Here is a 21735-nt window from a genome sequence, read left to right as displayed (position 1 = left end):
CACTCGGCCTCCCTGCTCGGGTTTCTGTCTCCAGCCCCCACTGGGGGTCCTTAGGAGTCCCTCCTGGTGGGGCTCTGGGCATCCCGGAGTGCCAGGATTCAGCCCCAGAGCTCCCAGGCAAAGCATTTATCGAAGCTTTTGGAGCCATCTCCTTGGCCCCGGGCGCCCGTGTCTCTTTCAAAGGATTGAACCACTGGAACTTGTGAGACGGAGATGAGCCTTCTTCATTCCTTTCTGTGAACATGCACCAACACCGGGGTCTATTCCCTCCCACTTAGACCTAAGCTTGCGTCTGATCGCCGAGTCCAGAACATAAAGAGTAAACGGAAACAAAACGATGCCAGGATAAGCACAGACAGTCTGCAGGCTGGTGGCAGGCGGCTTTGTGTGGCACCCCCCGGCAGAGTCGCCCCCTTTGGTTAATACAGTCACGATCAGGGTTGACTGTGGTCGGCCTCTGTACTGTCCGATCCTGTTTCTGAAAATCAGAGAAGCAGGCGGAGTTCCTGCCCCTCCTGCCGGGTATTCAATCTGACGTGGGATTTCACAGTGTTGTGTTTTCATGTGGTTTCACGTAGCCTGTTCACAAAGTAGCTGTTTTCCTTAACATGTGGGCCCGGGGCTTTGTACACAGGTGCTTCTGGTGCGTGATGGTGATTTCACTGTCTCTTGTAGCACGTGCAGGCTTTACCAACAGAAAAAATTACCAAGAAGCCTATTCCAGACGAGCATCTCATCCTGAAGACCACCTTCGAGGATCTGATCCAGCGCTGCCTCTCATCCGCCACAGACCCCGTATGTCACCTTACCCCAGTTGGCTCACTCAGGATGACCTTCTGTGTCGTTCTCTGTAATTCTGCTTGCAGTTGTACATGTTTCTCACTGGTTTACTTTTGTACCAAAAAACACTGGGACGGATTTTTTGCGCAAAAGTCAATTCCTCGTTTTTTGTCTTCCAAAAGTGTTGGGCCAGTTGGCATTCGCGCCAGAGTGAAGGAGGGTCCCTTTCCCCAGAGCCACACCGACGCTGGGGTGGTTTTCTCTTTGGTGACTGCCAGTCTCTGTGGTAGCTCATTGTTGTTTTGATTTGCTTTGGGGAAACCTTAATTTTTTTTTTTTTTTTTTTTTGCTTTTTGGGTCACACCCAGCGATGCTCAGGGGTTACTCCTGGCTCTGCACTCAGGAATTACTCCTGGCAGTGCTTGGGGGACCATATGGGATGCCGGGGATCGAACCCGGGTCGGCCGCATGCAAGGCAAACGCCCTACCCGCTGTGCTATCGCTCCGGCCCAGGGGAAACCTTAATTTAAGAACTCATTTTATTCCTTCTTGCTACTCTAAAATCATGAGAACATAATTTCCTTTTTTCCCATGGTGCTTCAAAGACTCAGATAAAAGTCCAGCTTTAACTTGACAGATTTGGCTCTGTACAGTGTCTTGAAAGGCTGAAGCAGGATTGCAGTTTGGTCCTGTTTGCGTTCTGGCTCCCGAGGTGTCTCGTTACCGTGTGTCGCTCTCCCTCTGCAGGACACAGACCCATCGCTGCATCCACTCGGCCATTGTGTGGCTGTGGATACGGGTCCCCTGAGGACTGCTGGCAGTGACCTCAGTAAATCGGGCCATTACGAGTACTGAACTCCTGGGCAGGAGCGATAGTGCAGTGGGTAGGGCATTTGTCTCACATGAGGTGCGTGTACATACATACCCCTTCTCAGTGAGGCTACACACACACACACACACACACACACACACACACACACCCCTTCTCAGTGAGATTTGACATACATACCCCTTCTCAGTGAGGCTACACACACACACACACACACACACACACACACACACATACACACACACCCCTTCTCAGTGAGATTTGACATACATACCCTTTCTCAGTGAGGTTACACACACACACACGTACACACACACACACACACACACACCCCTTCTCAGTTAGATTTGACTATGGTGAAAGCTAACACAATCCTTGGGCATCTGGCAGAGAGCCTCGTCCTTTTGCCTCTGACCCCACCCCATGAGTTACCATCTTTGTTCTAATAATCTCTAATTTCCTAAGAGTTGCCTTTCAAAGATTTATTTCAAAATGAAGATGTTCACTTTTTTTTTTTTTTAAGTGTTCTTACTTTATTTTTTGCTTTTTGGGTCACACCCAGTGTTGCTCAGGGCTTATTCCTGGCTCCACACTCAGGAATTACTCCTGGCAGTGCTCGGGGGACTGTATGGGATGCTGGGGGTTGAACCCAGGTCAGTTGTGTGCAAGGCAAATGCCCTCCCTGCTGTATTGTAGCTCCCGCACCAAAATGGTCACACCGTCACTGTGGTCAAAGTGGTCACTGTTCAGTGACAAGAACTGAAACCATTTTTTTTTTCCTTTCCTTCAGCAAACCAGAAGGAAGCTGGATGATGCCAGTAAACGTTTGGAGCTCCTGTATGATAAACTTAGGGAACAGACAGTAAGTGTGGGGCGGAGGAGGGTTGATTGGTAATTGCTTAGTCCTGGTGAAGTAAGTGTCTCGCCGCTCTCCCTCTGGTGTGTGTTTGGGAGCAGAGCTGCCGTGACAAACAGCACGGGCTTCGCTCTGTCCACATCTTTCATTGCATTTACTGGGCATGAGGGGGCAGGGTGGGGGCAGATTTTAATCATCTTATAATACGGAAGAGAAATACAAACATATAAGTATTGCCCTTAAGGTGATTGACCCGTATTCTTTTTTGTTTTGTTTGTGTTGTTCTATTTGGGGGCCACACTGGGCAGTGCTCAGGGCTTACTCTCCACCCTGCACTCGGGGTCACTCCTGGTGGGCTCAGGGGACCATTCCGCGTGCCAGGGGCCGAGCCCGGGTCGGTGGTGTCCGAGGCAAGCGCCCCTCCTGCTGTCCCATCTCTCTGGCCCCCGGTATCCATTCTTTTGCGTCTGAGTTCAGAAGTCAGAGTGGACACTGGTTCCAGAGGCCAGCTCCTCCGGGGCCTGCTCTTGAGCTTCTCCGCTGGGGGTCGCTGTGGCCCGGAGCCAGTGAGTGCCCGTGGCTGAAGGCCGCGGCAGTGGCTTAAGCGCCATGTCCCCTCGCACCCACCTCCGGTGCCTTCCTCCGGCTGTCTTAGCCGTGAGAGCGCGTGGGCGGGAGGGAAGGAGGAACTGGGCGTCCCGCATATCCTCAGATTCCAGCACTCCTCTTGCTCCGTCCCCACGCCAGTCCTATCAGCCTATCAGATGAAAATAACCTATTTATCACGAGAACCAAACTGGAGATGGTTCACGTGACAGTGAAGGGGATTCAGAATACATTTTTTCAAAAATAGGAACATGTAAACTAAATAACGACAGAGCGGGAAAGCCCCGCAAGTTTATGGCTTTAAGAGTTGGCCAGATTATTTAGAAGTTACCAGAATTGTCAGAATCGAGGCCTGGAGAGCCCTTGGGGGTAGGGCGGGCACGTGCCTGGGAAGCTTCCCCCTGTTCCCGACACCGAGTCTGGTGGTGAGAAGCACCAGGAGTGAGCCCTGAGCACCACTGGTGTGACCCGGGAGCAAAAAAAAAAAATCAACAAATTGAGTGCATAATGAAGGCACTCTGCGCCGAGCAGTGAGTAAACAGGCTTTCTCTAGTCGCTAATGCTCCCAGATGAGTTGGTGAGCCAGGACGGCGGCTGCGGGAGTGGGGCATTGCATGCAGGAGCCCTGGGTTGGACCCTTGCCGCCACGTGGTCCCCTGATGACCCCAGTAAGTTAGGCCGTTATGAGTATTCAGCGCCTGGCCCGGCTTCACTCTGCAGTGTCCCGTGTTCCCTAACCCAGTAGGCACTCACGCCCCAGCATGTCAGTCGTCCCAGGACTGACCCCCTGAACACAGAGCCAGGAGTGAGTCTGAGCCCCGCCGGCTGTGGCCCCAGACCAAACAGACCTGAAGGGCCGGCCAGTGAGGGACAGGACTTAAGGCACTTGTTTGATCCCTCGCCCCACCACCACCGCAGATGGTCCCCTCAGCATCACCAGGTGTGGTCCCTGAGCAGCGCTGGATCTGGCCCCCATAGTGGGGAAAACCCCCGAGAATGTTTCATTCATGGGCCGGGAGAGAGCTCCGAGGGTCTAATCCATTTGCACGCCGGAGTCCCAGCTTTGACCCCTGCGCTGTGGCACCCTGCATGCCACTCGAGGAGCCTGTGGCACCCCCTGAGTGCTGTCCGCTGGGGTCCAGACCACCCTCTCTCCCAAAACTGCTTTCAAATATTTAATTCCTTCCTGTCCATAGAAAGAAAATGGAACAGTACTGTAAGATTATGTCTAAACTAATTCACGAAATTTTAAATGCAGAGGGATAGTAACATTTAGTGTTCGGTTAGGAAATTTCTATAAGAAATACTGGTATGTTGTACATGTATGATTCCTAAACAGTTTTTCTTAGGGAAGTCACTTTATTCTGGTTCTGTCTTACAACTAAGTGTAGCTTGATTTAAAAAAACAAAAAAACAAAACCCATATTTCTAGAAGTGCCGAACGGTTTCTACATTTTAAAATATTGTTTATTCCAAACCCCTTGGAATTGTGAGGGTGTCGTGTTTGTTGGGTGGCCTCCTGGGAACTTCTCTGTAAACGTAACTCTCTCTCTCGACTCCGCCTCGCAGCTGTCACCCACAATCATCAACGGTTTACACAGCATCGCCCGGAGCATCGAGACGCGCAACTACTCGGAGGGCCTGAGCATCCACACGCACATCGTCAGCACCAGCAACTTCAGCGAGACCTCCGCCTTCATGCCCGTCCTCAAAGTGGTCCTCACCCAGGCCAACAAGCTGGGCGTCTAACCGAGCTGCTCCCCGCCCCGCCGGCACTGCCGCTTTCCCAAAGAAACGTGTTTTTACAGATGGTAAGCCCCGGCCCGGCCCTCGCTCAGCATGCTCCACCCGCCCCCGCGGGTCCGCCACTGAGACCTGCGCGGGCCCAGGCGCTTCTCCTCGTCCTGACCTTCCACTGCCCGGGACGCGCTCTCTGTCCTGCACAAGGCGTGCTTCCGGGGCCGCACACAGTTTGGTTTCCTGACGGGCCCCGATGAAGTGTGGGCAGGGAGACTCGGGTACTTTCGGGAAAAGAAGCGTCTGGTTATGCCCAGAGCAGAGCTGAGCTTCTCTCTTGTCTTCCTCACTCTCCATGTCGATCAGATTAAAGCGTATAATCCTGCCTTACGTGTGTGCTGCCTTTCTTCAGGAAACAGAACAAACAACTGCTCAGCGTTTAGTTGAATGTTTTATTTTGTAGCCTTCACACTGGGCTGGAGCGATAGCAGGTAGGGCATCTGCCTTGCATGCAGCCGATCGGGGTTTAATTCCTCCACCCGTCTCGGAGAGCCCAGCAAGCTGCAGAGAGCATCTCACCCACACGGCAAAGCCTGGCAAGCTCCCCGTGGCGTATTCGATATGCCAAAAACAGTCACAACACGTCTCACACTGGAGATGTTACTGGTGCCCGCTTGAGCAAATCCATGAGCAAGAGAATGACAGTGCTACAGTGCTACACTCTTCACGCTCTTGTCCTGAACAAATGGCGGATCTGTAGGCCGCCACAGGGATTTTAACACATGCTGATGAAAAGTAGGGTAACTGGCTTTAAATATCTATAAATGCAGTCTGTAGAGCGCTTTTTTTTTTTTACTCTTTTCTACTAGTAAGTGTTTTCAGTATTTTGTTTGAGCCTTAAGATTGAATGGCCTGTTTTTCACTTAGAGATGCATTCATTCATTGTTTTGGCCGGTTGGTTTAGTGTGCCAGGGATCGGGCCTTCCCCATGAGGCACGTACTTTACCACCGAGCTGACCCCCTAGTCTCATGACCGCTTCTTTTTAAAGTTATTTAGCTCTGAGGTTTGAGAAAGAAACTTCAATTTCTCTCCCCCCTCCTGTGTCAAAGCTACGCATTTTCTCTTGCCAAGTGATGTTACTATAATTTGTCTTAAGGACTATGATTAAAGAATCTTTGGGGGCTTCGGGGCACTACCCTCAGTTGCTCAGGGCTCCTTCTGGGAGTGCTGATGGGACTCACAGACTCTTACGGAGAATTAGAAACTGGGGGACTTGCCATGTTGACGCAGTTTCGGAGAGTTAGAAAACTGCCAGGGAGTAAGAGTCTCCGTCAGGGTTTGCAGCCGGAGCGAAGCCGTGCTTTGTTCTTGATTGGTATTTTCCCCCTTTCCTGTGTTGGGGAGGTGGTGGCCCTGACGTCACGCCCCTCGGCTGCAGGGCTTGGCTGCCTCCCAGTCTGCAGGATCGCGGTCACTTCACTCACATGTCTTTTTTTTTTTTTTGCTTTTTTTTGGGGGTCACACCCGGCGATGCACAGGGTTTACTCCTGGCTCTGCACTCAGGAATTACCCCTGGCGGTGCTCAGGGGACCATATGGGATGCTGGGAATTGAACCCGGGTTGGCCGCGTGCAAGGCAAACACCCTCCCCGCTGTGCTGTCACTCCAGCCCTCACATATCCTCTTCTTTAAAAATAAAACATGTCCAGTGTCACTGATGGATTTGTAGACACATTTTTCAGTTTTTGAAAACTTCAGACCTTTGCATAAAGCATCGGGAAGGGGACCACAGTAGATCAGAGCGTGCAGCTCTGTCCAGAAGAATGAGTGCCAAAGACATCACGGGGTTGGGTTTCTTGGCTGTCCGAGGGCAGCAGAGTGGAAACTTCACAGCGGGAAGGGTGGGTTGAGTTCCTCTGGAAGAATCTCGTGACCAGTTATCTTTGGAGTGGGGCTTGTCCCACCTCACGCAGTGCCAGGACCCAGTGCCAAGCAGGTGGGACGTGAGGGGGTTTCACTCCATAGGCAGGACACACATCAGGGGAGACCCAGAGCTGGGGCCACACACCCAAAGAAGCAACCACAGAGCCAGATGGATCTCTTGGTCTCTGCGTCAGCCAGGAGTGGAAGCTCTGGCAGAGAAGCCGGGCTGCAACCCCAGGGCACGCACGAGAGCCAGAGGTGGCTCACCTGGGCACACTCAACATGGCCTGGCAGCCAGAAATAATTCATCAGGTCCGACCAATTCACCACTCTAAGATAGTGCTCAGTGGGGAGGGCATTTGCCGACCCGCTGCACGCAGTTGGCCAAGGTTTGATCTTGCCACTCCAGGTGTTCCCCTGAGCACCGCCAGCATTAATTCCTGAGTGCAGAGCCAGGAATAACCCCTGAGCATTGCTGGGTGTGGCCCCCAAGTGAAGCAGTGCTCTTTGAGCTGTAGCCATAGAATGAAAATGGGTGTATTCCACCCACTCATGCTGAGCCAGTCCCAGGGAGTGGGTCAAGCACAGGCCTTCCTGCTGCAAGATCCGGGGCTCCGAGCCCCTGCAGGCTGGCCCCACACCTTGGTCGAGAGCTCCCCTTCTCCATGACGTTGCACCGTTGAGACACACATGCAGCCGGCTGGGGCAGGCTGCAGAGCACAGGATTATTTTTTCCTTTGTTTTTTGTTTTTAGGGCCCCACCCAGTGATGTCAGAGCTGGCTGTGCGCTCAGAGTTCACCCCTGTCAGGTTCAGGGGACCGTATGGGAAGCTGGGGACTGAACCCGGATGGGCCATGTGCAAGGCAAACGTACTCCCCGCTGGACTCCGGCCTCAGGAAATCAGTTTTTCCTATATGAGAAAAAATGTTAATTCTAGGGTTTGGGTTTTTTGTTTTTTTTTTTTCGGGTTTTTCTGCACTCAGGAATTACTCCTGGTGGTGCTCGGGCCCATATGGGATACCGAGGATTGAACTCGGGTTGGCCACATGCAAGGCAAATGCCCTATCTGCTGTTCTATGGCTCCAGCCCTGTAAACAGTCTTTTTTTCGGGGGGTCACACCCAGTGATGCTCAGCAGTTACTCCTGGCTCTGCACTAAGGAATCACTCCTCGGGGCTGGAGCCATAGCACAGCGGGTAGGGCGTTTGCCTTGCACGCGGCCGATCCAGGTTCGATTCCCAGCATCCCATATGGTCCCCTGAGCACCGCCAGGAGTAATTCCTGAGTGCAGAGCCAGGTGTGACCCAAAAAGCAAAAAAAGAAAAAAAAAAAAAAAGCAATCACTCCTGGCAGTGCTCGGGGGACCAGATGGGATGCGGGGGATTGATAGTTTAGGTCACATGTTTACAGCTGCATTAGCGCCTGTGGATTTGATGGAGTCCCTGGTTTTCCTCAGCACCTGCTCCTCGTGATTTGGTAATCTCTGTTCTGTAATCCAGGGCCAAGGGCTTGCCGTTCAATACCGCATCTGAATTTCCAGACATCAGGCTGGGTGGAGCCATGCAAGGTGGCCCCGTGGCAGGGCCCTTTCAGGGGAGCTGTTGGTCTTTCACGGCACCATCAAGGGACCCAGCTTGCAAGAGCCTCTCTAATACCTCTGCCGGCATTCTCTGCTCGCCCAAGAAAACTCTTACAATTTTTTTATTTCTGGTTTTGGGGCCACACCCAGTGATGTACTGGCCTTACCTCTGGCTCTGTGCTCAGGGGTCACTCCTGGCGGGGCTCGAGGACCAGATTGGATGCCGGGGATGGAACCGTGGACAAGGCAAATGCCCCACCACTGTACTATTAACTCCAGCCCCCAGAAAACTCTTAAAACCAAACTAGCTTATTTTCCAACTCAAAAGGGTTTTGGGACTTCAAAAAGGTGCTTTCAGGGTCAGAGAACCAGGTTCGACTCCTCGCACCTGTGCAGTTTCCTGGATACTCCAGGAGAGATCACTGAGCACACAGTCCTTGATGGCACGAATGAGCCCTGGGACTCGGGAATGGGGGGTGGGGCTCAGGATGGGGTGCTCAGGATGTGGGACCCGGGAATGGGTGCTCAGGGGGTGGGGCTCGGGAATGGGTGCTCAGGGGCGGGGTGTGCTAGTGCACCTGCCCTTCAGCGTCCGAGAGGCAAGGTCGGGGACACTAAAGTGGCCCCACTGCTAACCCAGCCCCCAGCCGAGGCATCGCCCAGACCCTCTGTCCAGCAGACCGGCTCTGGTAGTTTTTTCCCCACTTCTTCCTCTGGTTCGTAGCCTGGGCGTTCACCGTGACAGGCAAGGGCATCGTTGGTAGCATCTGACCGTTTCCAAAGGGGGGATTCGGCGGCTGTAGGGTCCTGGGTTTCAAATGAGAACTTGTTTGCCGAGCACACTGAGCCCCTTGTGTCCCCACCTACCGCATGAGATTGTGATGTTGCCCCCCGCCCCGCACCCCCAGGGACTTTTCTCCAGGTTGTCGACAGCTTCAGGATTTCACACACACGGGGCTGCAGTGAGCTGAGCCGGGGTTACTGCTCTGCCTCTGAACATGACCACAGGTGCTCGGAGAGACACAAGTATTCTATCTTCCTGCAGGGAAATAAAATACTTCATAAGCGTTTATTTATTTTTTATTGAATCACCATGTGGAAAGTTACAAAGCATTCAGGCTTAAGTCTCAGTTATGCAAAGATCGGACCCCCATCCCTTCACCAGTGCACATGTTCCACCACCAAGAATCACAGTATACTTCCCCCCCACCTCCAGCCCCCCCCGCCTGTGTAGCTGATAATTTTCACTTTACTTTGATTACATTCAATATTTCCACAAAAAAACTCACTATTATTGTTTGGAGTTTCCCCCTCTCCCCCCCCAAAAATCAGACCTGCTGAAAAGGAAGCATTTGATAATTTGTTTTCCATTGCTAAGAATGAAGAGATATGAGGTTGTCCGGCCACTATCATGAATTTTTGGATTTCTGTATTTTAGTAACTAAGTTCAGGGAAATTTCTGCCAGAAATTGCATCATTGCAATCTCGTACCTCTCTTTAGTGGTCCTTATAATATGGCAATCGCCACGCCTACCCCCCCCCCAAAAAAAAAAAAGCCGAGAGAGAAAAACTTTTCCCTTCACAGTCTAGAGACATTTCTGCAAGAAGCTGCTGGTACCAAAGTAATTTAGCTGGCCTCCGGGATCATGGCCATCCAGCAACAGAGAGGCCGCACACGTGCGGCCACCCGGGTCACGTCTCGGCGGAGAGCGGCTCATTTATTTTAATAGCAGAGTTAAATGTTGGGGCCAGAGGCCAGAGTGATAGTACAGTGGGTAGGGCACTTGTCTTGCATGCAGCTGACCTGGGTTCCGTCGCTGGCATCCCATATGGTAAACTGAGAACCTCCAGGAGGATCCCTGAGCACTGAGCCAGGAGTAAACCCTGATCACCTCTGGATGTGGCCCCCAAACAAAACCCAAAATAGTCTTAACTCAGATACATTTCAGTGCACTCCTGTCCAACCCCAGGACCTTTGCATCAGGCTCTGCCGACATGCACATCAGGTGACCGTGAGAACCACCCTTTAGAAATTATCCCTGTAGGGCCTGGAGCAATAACACAGCTGGTAGGGCGTTTGCCTTGCACACGGCCAACCCGGGTTCAACTCCCAGCATCCCATATGGTCCCCTGAGCACAGCCAGGAGTGATTCCTGTGTGCAGAGTCAGGAGTAACCTCTGAGCATTGTCGTTGTGACCCAAAAAAGAAAAAGAAAAACAGAAATCATCCTTGTACTCATCACTTTAGCCCCTGACCAGCCATGCTTCCTAGACCTCAGCTCTGTCCAGTTCTGCTGCTCGTTGGTGCCTTTTGTTCTTTCGTGCCTCCTGTTCTCTCTAAGCTGCTGAATATTGGAGCAGGGGAAGGTGTGAGGGAACAATTCCTCGGCGCTGGGTGCTGGTGGGAAGTCCTGGACTCGGGAAGGACCGTTCTTTATCCTGGTGCTCCCTTCCTCCTTCCCTTCCTTTCTTCCTTTTCTCCCTCTTCCTCCCTCCCTCCCTTGCTTCTCTCCCTCCGTCTCCCTGCACACCTGTGTGCAGAGGCCCTACCTGCCGTGCCCTCCCAGCCCCCACCCTGCTTAATGCCACCTGGGGTGGGGTGGGCTGGAAGCTGAGGGAGAATCTGTGGTGGGATTCACCATGGCCCTGGTGCATCCGAATAGCGTGTCAGCAGGAGAAAGCTGAGTCACTCACCCACGCCTGATGAGCTTTGGCATTGCTTTGGACTTTCCAATTCCCACGATGCAGGGGATCGATTCCAAGGCGCCAGCTCCCACGCGGCCATGTCGGGGAGCTCTGCAGGCCCCACCCCAGCTGCACTTGGCTTTTTATTTATTTGTTTATTTTCTTTTGGGCCATACCCAGCAGAGTGTGGCTTACTCCTGGCTCTGCGCTCAGGGGTCACTCCTGGTGGGGCTCAGGGGACCACATGGGGTGTTGGGAATGGAATTCAGGTCTGCCATGTGCAAGACAAGTGCCTCACCTGCTGTCCGACAGCTCCAGTTCCCTGGCTAGCATGTGCCCTACCCGCTGACCTATAACTCCGGCCCCTGGCTGGCACACGCCCTACCCGCTGACCTGTAGCTCCGGCCCCCGGGCTGGCACGTTTCTTGACTCCTGACCCAGAACTGGTGACAGCCGTGACTGCTGTCACTCTCCTGCAGTCTCTACCAGCACTGATGGGCACTGCGCTGGGCACCGTCAGGGCCTCTCCGTGAGCAGCCCGTCTGCACGAGCACACACACACCCGGTGAGCTTTGTCCTCACCATCCTTTGTCCTCCTGCCGTCATGCAGCTGTCCCTGAGAGAATCATCAGGCCTCCGGGGGTGCTGATGTCACAGGGAACCTCTCAGATTATTCACTGAATAAGCATCACTGTCCAGGGGCTGGAGCGATAGCAGAGAGGGGAGGGCGTTTGCCTTGCACGCGGCCGACCTGGGTTCGATTCCCAGCATCCCATATGGTCCCCTGAGCACCATCAGGAGTAGTTCCTGAGTGCAGAGCCAGGAGTAACCCCTGTGCAATGCCGGGTGACCCAAAAGAGCAAAAAAAAAAAAAAAAGCGTCACTGTCCACTGAGAATCTGAACGCGGTGATACCATGAACACATACCCGGAGTCTCCCGACCAAAGCAGGTTACAAGGGAAAAGCAATAAGTAAGGTTCCCGTTTCCACTTTTCCAGGAGGATCTTTGATTGCTTGTTTGGGGGCCAGACTCAGCGGTGCTCAGAGGCTACTCTTGGCTCCGTGTTAGGGGTCGCTTCCAGTGGTGTTTGGGGGAGTCATGTGCTCTGGGGTCGGGTCCAGGACGCCTCTGCTGAGCGCCGGTACTAGCTCTGCAGCTCTTCCTGCAGCCCAGAAGACACGATCTGAATTTCAGCAGCATCTGTTCCATTCAGTTGCTTAGATTCTTGTTGCAAAATATGCAATGGACCAAATGGGTTCAAAGTATACATGACACTCTTTCACTCAGCTGCTTGTGCTCAGAGATCACTCCTGACTTTTGGTTTTTGTTTGTTTGTTTGGTTTTGTTTTTGGGTCACACCCGGCGATGCACAGGGGTTACTCCTGGCTCTGCACTCAGGAATTACCCCTGGCAGTGCTCAGGGGACCATATGGGATGCTGGGATTAGAACCCGGGTCGGCCGCGTGCAAGGCAAATGCCCTACCCACTGTGCTATCGCTCCAGCCTCCACTCCTGACTTTTGGGAGGTCTGAGATATCTGGGCTTTTAGTTGTAGTAGCTCGAGAAGAGCTAGTAAAATCAAAGAAAAACAAATTAGTCTGGGGCCTGGAGAGATAGTGTAGGGACTCTAGTTCCGTCTGTCGCACGATGTCTCCTGAGCCCCGTCAGGAGTGATCCTTTGGGCCAGAGCAATAGGACAGTGGGGAGGGCGTTTGCCTTGCATGTGGTCAATCCCAGGTACAGTCCTGGCATCCCATATGGTCCCCCAAGCACCACCAGGAGTAATTCCTGAGTGCAGAGCCAGGAGGAACCCCTGAGCATCACCAGGTGTGGCCCAAAAGCCCTCCAACCCCCCCTCCCCAAAGTCAGGACTGATCCCTGAGCACAGAGTCAGGAGTAAGTCCTGAGCACCGTCAGGTGTGGCCTCCTAAAGCAAAAACCAAAGTGTACCCGTGGTCCTCTTTTTTTTTTTTCCCCTCCTGATGGATTAATGCAGAGAGAGCTGCTGAGTAGCAAGCACTGCAAATCCAGGTCTGAAAGCCTAGAACCACTTAGTACAACCATGACTCAGTAACGTCTGAGGTCTCCATTTTAATGGCGCCGCGCTCCCTACTGACTTTGAATATGAGTTTTGGCTGACGTGCCCTGAGCCAAGAAGCTATTTCTCATCAAGTACCTTGTTTTTGTTTTTACTGTTAAGGCCTGTGACCCCTGATTCCGTGGCCTTCCTGGAACTTCCTTTTGTCTATCATAGACTCGTGCTGTGTAAGTAAGGGGAGCCGTGAGGGGGTTTCAGAAGCCTTGTGAAGTACAGGAGACTCCTATTTCAGGAAGATAGGAGAGCTTGTTTTTTTTTGGTTTTTTTTTTTTTTTTGCTTAATTTTGTTTTTCTGGAAAGGAGGTGTCGTGCAGTAGTGTTCAGGGGTCACCCCTAAAGGTGTAGGGGACTTCACTGGGTTAACTGTGTGCAGGGCGGCTGCTTTCACCCCGTGGTTCTGGATTCTATTTTATTTTGTTTGGGGGCCACACCTGGCGATGCTCGGGGGTTACTCCTGGCTCTGCACTAGGCAATCTCCTGGTAGTTTTTATGGACCATATGGGGTGCTGAGGATCAAACCTAGGTCTGCCACGTGCAAGGCAAGTGCCCGCCCGTCCCTCTCCTGACTTGCTGCACTCAGCATGATGCTCTCTAGATCAGTCACGGATAGCAGCATATGGCAGGATTCTTTGTTTGCTTGGGGGCCGCAGGCAGCGCAGTGCCCAGGGCTCTGACTCTGGCCTCAGGGATCACTCCTGGCAGACTCGGGGGACCAAGTGGGATGCCAGGGATGGAACCCAGATCGTCCATCTGCAAGGCAGTCGCCCTACCCACTGTCCCATCTCTCCAGCCCACAAACGGCACACTTCCTCCTTTTCTTCCAGCCAAGTAATATTCCACTGTGAATGTGGGAGAATGGGACCCTGATCGGCTCCTGGTGGGAAAGTCACCTGGATCGACCTTTTTGGAAAACAATACGGGCATTGTTTGAATTTGTTTCCATGTGACCCAGCAATTCCATCCACTTTTTTATTTTTTTTTTGGCGTCTACCTAAGAGCCAGAAACTAGTGAGAAAAGACACTTGCCTTGTTCTTCTATTCGCTGCAGCACTGCTGACAATGGGGCAAATCTGGCTACCCTTACGGAGTTGGGGGATAGAACAAGTCTGTTTTAGCAGGCCCGGTCAGGCCTGCAGGGAGCCTGGTACAGTGGAGGGCCCCTCTGGACACCGAGCTAAGGATCTGCCGTGCTGGACCCCCGGCAGGGGACTCAGTGCCAGAGCACGATACATCCCGTCTTCTCTTCAGGCCCGGAGCTACGCAACTAATGTTGACTAGTTCCAGCTGCTTGAAGCAGTTGGTAAGCGGTAGCACCCAGGCTTCAGTGGAATGAGCACATCTCTCCTTTCCCACCCCCACCTGCAAAATCTAAAAAAAAAAAAAAAAGACAAAAAAGTAAGGCTAACCACCAATGCAACAAAAATCTGAGCTTTGGGATTTTGAGGGGGGTGGATGGTGAATATGGTCACACCTGCTGTGCTGGGAAGAGGAAGCCTCAGTTTCCCCTTGCGAGCTGCTACCAAGAGCTTCATTTCGGCTGTCCCCATGCTACATGTTAAACATTCCTTCTGCTTCCTGGGCTGTTCCTGAGACTGGGACGTTTCCCAAGACCATCAATTCTGTACCGGGCCTGGGGCTCCAGGGGACTAGGAGACAGAGGGCCATGCCTGGCAGGTGGTGACATTCATTCCTACAAGGCCTTAGATACACACGGTCCTTGCCAACCTTTAATCTCATCAGGGCAACAGAAACGGGCCCTACATTATCCCTGGGAAACTAGTGAGAATCCTCTGACACTTCGCTAAGTAGCACACAGATCCCGTTTTCCTATGAAACCCCACAGGATGAGCCGGACTTAGCCCTACACTCAGCTCCTCCCGCTGGGGCCCTTCTTTCTCTTCTCCCTTTGAGTTAACTATTTTCTGATGTTAGCCTGAACATCTCTATTAGTCAAAATTTTCATTCTTGAAAATATTACCAATAGGGGCCGGATCGATAGCACAGTGGGTAGGGCGTTCGCCTTGCACGTGGCCGACCCGGGTTCGATCCCCGGCATCCCATATGGTCCCCCAAGCACCGTCAGGAGTAATTCCTGAGTGCAAAGCCAGGAGTAACCCCTGAGCATCGCTGGGTGTGACCCAAAAAGCAAAAAAAAAAAAATTCCCAATACTAAAAATCTTTCAATATGTTCAAGAATAAACACACACACATACACACACACACACACACACACACACACACACACACACACACACACACACACACACACCCCAAACCTGGGGCCCAAGTGATAGTCCAGCAGGTAGGGCGTTTGCCTTGCACACGGCCAACCCAGGTTCTAATCCCAGCATCCCATATGGTCCCCTGAGCACTGCCAGGAGTAATTCCTGAGTGCAAAGCCAGGAGTAACCCTTGAGCATCCTGGGTGTGACCCAAACAACAACAACAACAACAAACAGACAAACAAAAGAATCAAAAAACCAGAAGAACGTGGGAGAGGTGGCCGAGCACGGCAGAGCTGTCAGCCCTCGGGCATCACGCTCTCGGTTTCTCCTGCCTCTGAGCCCAGGGATGGGGTGCTGGGATCGAACCGGGTCAGCCCCAGGCAAGGCAAGCGCCCTGCGGCGCGCCTGCCCCGTCCCTCTGGCGCCTGGGCCGCCTTTGCTCTGTCTCGCGTCCCTACCAGCCTGCAGAGCCCTGGCGATCGCCAGCGCAGGGGAACGTGCCAAGTCCCCGGGGTAAATGGATTGCATCGAGTGCCCGCGGCTTCCTCCCCCAGGGGGGTTGGGATAGCCCCCGGCCGCCTGGAGCTGCGGCTCCACTGCCTGTGATTGACAAGGGGCCAGAAGACGCTCCCGGCACAATCCCGCTGGGCACAACCCCGCTGACGCAGACGCCCCTGTGCGTCTCGGGCCGCGCCCTGGCGGGGTTTCTGCTCAGAGACCGCGGGGCGCCGGGCCAGTCCACCCGGGCGCCTGTCGGCCTCTCGCAGCGGGCACCGGCCCCCATGTGCACACAGTGATCTAAGCTCCGCCAGAACCACACGGGGTGCCCCAACCCCCACAAGGAACTGCCAGACAAGAGTAGGCACAAACAGCCCCAGACCCCCTGCGTGTCACAGCGGGGAAACGCCAGAGCCGGGGTCTGGACTGCGGGAAGCCTTGAGCAGACACGGTGAAACCAGCTCTGGGCAGCCCAAACAGGCGGCTCCGAGGGGGTTGCTGCGCGCAGGGCATGAATAAGGCCTCCAGCACCAGTCACTGCCAAATGCCAGCCCAGCCAAGCCCTCCGCCCTGGTACAGGGCAGGTAAGCCTTGGCCGGGGAGGGAGAAGATGGGGGCACTGGAGAGAACCAGCTCCTAGGGAGCCCCATAAATCCCAGCTGCTACGCACTGTCCCTTTCGTGAGGCACAGCCAAGAGGAACTGCCAAACAGACCTGGGTTCAAGGGTCCCTTTGCAACCCTCTGTAAAATGCAGGAAAACGCCTCTGATTTCCCCTCCAGCTCTGGAAATTGGATTCATCTGCTGCTTTTTTCCCCCCTTTTGTTTCTAGTCACACCCAGCCCTGTCAGGGCTCACTCCCTCACTCCTGGCTCTGCCCTCCCGATCTCTCCTGGCTTGGCTGCCTTTGCGGGACTCTGTGCGGTGCCAGGGATGAGACCTGGGCGGGACCAGTGCAAGGCAAGCAAGCGCCCGGCCCTCTGACCTATCCCCCGACCCCTTCCTGCCTCTTCCACGTGTCTCTGTACATCACCTACTAGTCTCCAGAAGGAATCGAGAACTATTTTGGTTGAGAGCTCCGGAGAGAGAGGACAGAAACAACTCAGACCAGATTATATTTGGATCCCTTATTTCCTCTTGGAGAATTCCCTCCTATCTGAGCTGGACAAGAATCAATGCAGCCCTGCCTGGCTGGGGGACGAGAGGGCAGGCATTAAAGACAGAGCTTGTAATTTGAGGACTGGGAACAGATATTTGCTTGGCCTTGAGATCTTTCATCAGCAAGGGGTATTTCATGCATCAATATCATTACATATTACCATGCAATTAACATTTCACAACTGCTCTGTTAAAAGCATCCAGGACAGACATTTGATGACCCAGGGATCTACCTTTTCCTGGAATGCTGAAAATTGGACCAGTGTTTTGCTGTTGTTGTTGTTGTTGTTTTATTTTTGTTTTATTTATTTTATTTGTTTATTTATTTTGGGTCACAAGTGGCGATGCTCAGGGGTTCCTCCTGGCTCTGCACTCAGGAATTACTCCTGGCAGTGCCTGGGGGACCATATGGGATGCCGGGGATTGAACCTGGGTCTGCCACATGCAAGGCAAACGCCCTCCCCACTGGACTATTGCTCCGACCCTTGTTGTTTTAATTTTTGGGACCCACCCTGCGGTGCTCAGGACTTACCCTTGGCTCTGCACTCAGGGAGCACTCCTGGCAGGGCCTGGAGGATCATATGGGATGCTGGGGATCCGAACCCGGTCTTGTGCAAAGCAAGTGCCCTACCTGCTGTACCATCACTCCAGCCTAGGCAGTATTCTGACGGTCCTGAGTTCTATTCCCCAGTGTCCCCGTAAGAGACCTGCAGAGCTTTTACTTTTCGTAGCAGCCTGGACGGTATCACGTATGTCTTCTCCTCAGCATCTGCTGGTGCGGGGTCTTGTTACCAGAAAACCCCTCACTGGGTTCATCTCCCAAGCAATCGAAGCATCTACTTGCGAGAAACCCGTCTCCCTCCTGCACTGCAATGAGATCTCAATGGAAAACCTGCAGCCCACTGGGCACAGACGAGGGAGGCGGGTTCCCTGCTGTGCCCTGACGAGCCCCCCCAGTGTCTGACCCTCTGCCCCGGAGCCTCCCATTGCTTCCCGCTTCCCTCCCTGGTCAAGAAGCTGCTGACGTTCTGCTGAGCGGGACCAAGACAGGCTCTTGCCCCTTCCCAGCTGAAGGGCTCCCGCTGTTTGCACATGCCCATGTCTGTCCAGGCCTCACACGGCACCCGGACAGGGGAGGCTCACCCAGGGGGCTTCGGTGCTCCCACAGTGCTCCCCGAAGGCCCGCAGAGGGGGAAGCTCACACTTGTGTGCTACCCACCCACCCTGGCTGCTGTGTGGCTGGAGGTCCCTGGTGATCCCAGGCAGCCAAGCTGCCAGGATGGTGCTCAGCCCACGGGGGCCGCCAGGGAGTCAGACTTGTGACCACATGCTTGCAAGGTTGGCAGGCGCGAAGGCCCTGCGCTAGACCTCAGGGTCTTTCCTGCTCTCTGGGAGATGAACTTCCCAGCCTCATGTGCCCGGAAGTCATCCTGCTCTAAAGTCTATCCCCGGGCTTCTTGTGCGGGAAGGCAAGGATTGGATGCTTTCCTTGCCTTCCCGCAATTGTCCGTGTGTCTTATTTATTTTTTTTTTCTTTTTGGGTCCCACCCGGCGATGCTCAGGGGTTACTCCTGGCTCTGCACTCAGGAATTACTCCTGGCGGTGCTCAGGGGACCATATGGGATGCTGGGAATCAAACCCGGGTCGGCCACATGCAAGGCAAACGCCCTCCCCGCTGTGCTATTGCTCCAGCCCCCATGTATCTTATCTTATCTCTGGAAATCCACAGCGCTGCCGAGCTCATTCTTCCCCATGCACACAGCTGATGAAGCAGAGGAAGAACACTCCTCTCAGGGCGTGGGAAACGAATCCCCCCAGCCCACAGCCACGTGTCTCTTCTCTGTCTGACACCCAGAGGCTCTTGGCTTCTTCGGGCACGCAGGTTTCTCAAGGGCCATGAGTCCCTCTCTCTGAGATGATAAAATAATGACGAAATCCCCACGTCATGCAGCCTGCGTGGGTACGGCACTCTCCAGGGGCCGGAGAGAGAATGCAGTGGGCAGGGCCCTTGCCTTGCACGTGAATGACACAGATTCCTGGCGCCCCACACAGTCCCTGGAGCCTTCCAGGAGGGATCCCTGAGCTGAGAGCCAGGAGGGAGGCCTGAGCATCACTGGGTGTGGCCCCCAAACCATATCTATTGGCCAGATAAGAGAGAGCGGTGATGGCCTGGCGTGCCTCGGGGGCACTGGGACAGGGCTGGACTAGAGCAGTGTCCGGCTAACTGTACCTTTGGGAGGGGCGCACTTGGTCCTTTTGGACCCCTGAGACCTGTGAAAAAGCACTTCCTTCCCTCTGGCGCCACACCCAACGCTTTCCTCCTCTGCCCTGGAAGACTCACTGGAGCAGCGACGTTCACCCAAGGGTGTCGCAGGAGTAGCTGCGGCCCAGGCGGGCACTCCCGCTGCTTCCCCTCGAAGCTGTCCGCTGGGTGCCCAGTAGGAGTTCTTCTTCCTTCTCATAATGGCCCAGACCTTTCTGCCCTTCCGAAGTCAGGGCCAAAAAGATCCATTTGTGGGCCGGAGCGATAGTCCAGCGGGGAGGGCGTTTGCCTTGCACGCAGCCGACCCGGGTTCGATCCCCGGCATCCCATATGGTCCCCCAAGCACCGCCAGGAGTAATTCCTGAGTGCAAAGCCAGGAGTAACCCCTGAGCATCGCTGGGTGTGACCCAAAAAGCAAAAAATAAAAAAAAAAAAGCTCCATTTGTTCATCTGTCTTTCCTAACTAGAGGGGCGCTTCCTGGGACAGTGGGTCCACTTTATTCAGCCCGTGTCCCCGGTGTCCACTGCTTCTGGCAACATCGCAGCTGCCCCTGGCCTGCCAAGCAAAGGACCGAGTGGGGGTGAGTCATCCCCCTAACTCAGAGGGAGTCTGTGGGCCTGGCGACCAGCTGAGAAGCCTTGAGAGGGAAGGTCATGGCGTTGGTCAGGGCTCACCCCTGGCTCTGCACTCTGGGATCACTCCTGGCAGGCCCAGGGGACCATACGGGGTGCCAGGGACTGAACCCAAGTCAGCCAGCCACGTGCAAGGCAAACGCCTTCCCCACTGTACTACCATTCTGGTCCTCTAAAAGGTGATGCATTGGGGGCTGGAGCAATAGCACAGTGGGTAGGGCATTTGCCTTGCACGCGGCCAACCCAAGTTCGATTCCCAGCATCCCATATGGTCCCCTGAGCACCACCAGGAGTAATTCCTGAGTGCAGAGCCAGGAGTAATCCCTGTGCATCGCCAGGTGTGACCCCAAAAGAAAAAGGAAAAAAAAAAAAGGTGATGCATTTTAGAGCCATGTCCAAGCAGGCTGGTGAAAACCATCTTCCAGTTTCATAAGCTATTGTCTCACACCACTCATTTTACTATGCCAGTGTTGATCTGGTCCTGGCAAATTTCCTCTCATTCAGTAATTTCAGTTTTACCAGGAACTCGGCTCCAGTTGCACCTCCACGGACTCAACCCCACGAGCCACATGTCTCGCTCCAGGTTTAAACTAGAGGTTTCTTCAGCTGGTTCGGGTTTAACAGGAAAATGCTCACAGAGGGCCTTCCATGCGGGCAGTTCTTTGTGAAAAATATTATTTTCTCCACTCCGGGAAACCTGGAAAGGATTTCTAACAATGGAAACATCAGCGTCAGAGAGATGGGGGGGGGGCGTGAGCTTGCCATGCTGCTGGCACGCTTGGGCTGGATCCCCAGTACCCCATAGAGTCTCCTGAGCACTGCTGGTATGCTGGTATGCGACCTCACGCCCTCCCCCCCAAATTCCCCCATCAAACTCACATTCGGGGCCAGGGAGATGGTGCAAACATCCAGCGCATGCCTTGCATGCAGAAGTCGGGGTTCCATCCCCCTGTGTGGTATAATTAGAAGGAGCCCCCCACGCATGCTCAGAAACCAAAACAACAAGCAACAAAAGACCAATAGGAGCCAACCAACTCCCAGCACTTGCAAACTGGAACTGAGAGTAAAAGCTTAGCTCCCTGGCTAAAGGCATCGGTACTGGAGGGCCAGTGGAGGGCAGCGAGTTAGAGCAAGAACCCAGAGTCCGGGCTCCTGGCCCTGAGCCTTTCGGTCTGCAGGTGGCCACAGCTGCTTGGGACACATCCAGCTCACCCCTCAGCGTCTCTGTCCCCGTGGACCCTTGTAAAGTGACCTGAGTTAGGAAGGAGAGAAACACGAATGCACGGATTCTCCGCCGGTGAATTTTCCGTGGGAAGCAGGGGGGTGATTTCCCCCTCAGATGCTGACTGTCAGGCACCTTAGAGCCGGCGCCCAAGCGCACGGGTTAGCCGAGGATTCGCCCTCAGCGGTCCAGGCGGGGATGCTGGGCGCTGGTGGGCGGCGGACGGACACTGTGCAGCGGGCGCTTACTGAGCATCTACTGTGTGCCCTGCCGCGGGGGCGCGCCCTCGTGGCGCACGGACCCCAGGAGCCCTTAGGAAGCGGCTGGCCGGGCCACTTCTGATTTTCCATCGCAGATCCGGCCTTCCCTGGGTCGCGACTGCGGGCATCCCAAGCAAATTTTTTTTTTTTTTAATTCTGCAACACGGGCTGGCCTGTGTGTGTGTTGGGGGGGACAGGCCTTCTCGAGGGCGAGGGGCCCGGGAGGGCACTGGGGAAAGCGCAGCAATGGAAGTGGCAGGAGGCGCAGGCGGGATCCGGGTCCGAGGGCACGCCCCTATCCCCCCTGGGCCGAGGCCCGGGGGCGCCTTTCTCTTTAAGAGCCCCACCGGCGCCGCTGATTGGCTGTAGCTATGCAGCTCTTT

General features: G+C 54.1%; 1 protein-coding gene across 2 annotated transcripts in view; it reads left to right on the top strand.

Annotated features, from left to right (window-relative positions):
* Positions 1–5194, top strand: part of SEC31A (SEC31 homolog A, COPII coat complex component) — a 62845-nt gene extending 57651 nt beyond the window's left edge. For both annotated transcript variants that reach the window (XM_055139109.1, XM_055139108.1), the window contains 3 exons: positions 676–795; positions 2400–2471; positions 4641–5194. In XM_055139109.1, coding sequence (XP_054995084.1) covers positions 676–795; positions 2400–2471; positions 4641–4820 — 372 coding nt within the window. In that variant the 3' untranslated portion in view covers positions 4821–5194. The remainder of the gene's footprint in view (positions 1–675; positions 796–2399; positions 2472–4640) is intronic.
* The last annotated feature ends 16541 nt before the right edge of the window (positions 5195–21735 follow it).

This window comes from Sorex araneus, chromosome 5 (genome assembly GCF_027595985.1).
Source record: "Sorex araneus isolate mSorAra2 chromosome 5, mSorAra2.pri, whole genome shotgun sequence".
In the NCBI taxonomy this organism is placed as follows: Eukaryota; Metazoa; Chordata; class Mammalia; order Eulipotyphla; family Soricidae; genus Sorex; species Sorex araneus.
This window is presented reverse-complemented; position numbering and strand designations above follow the sequence as displayed.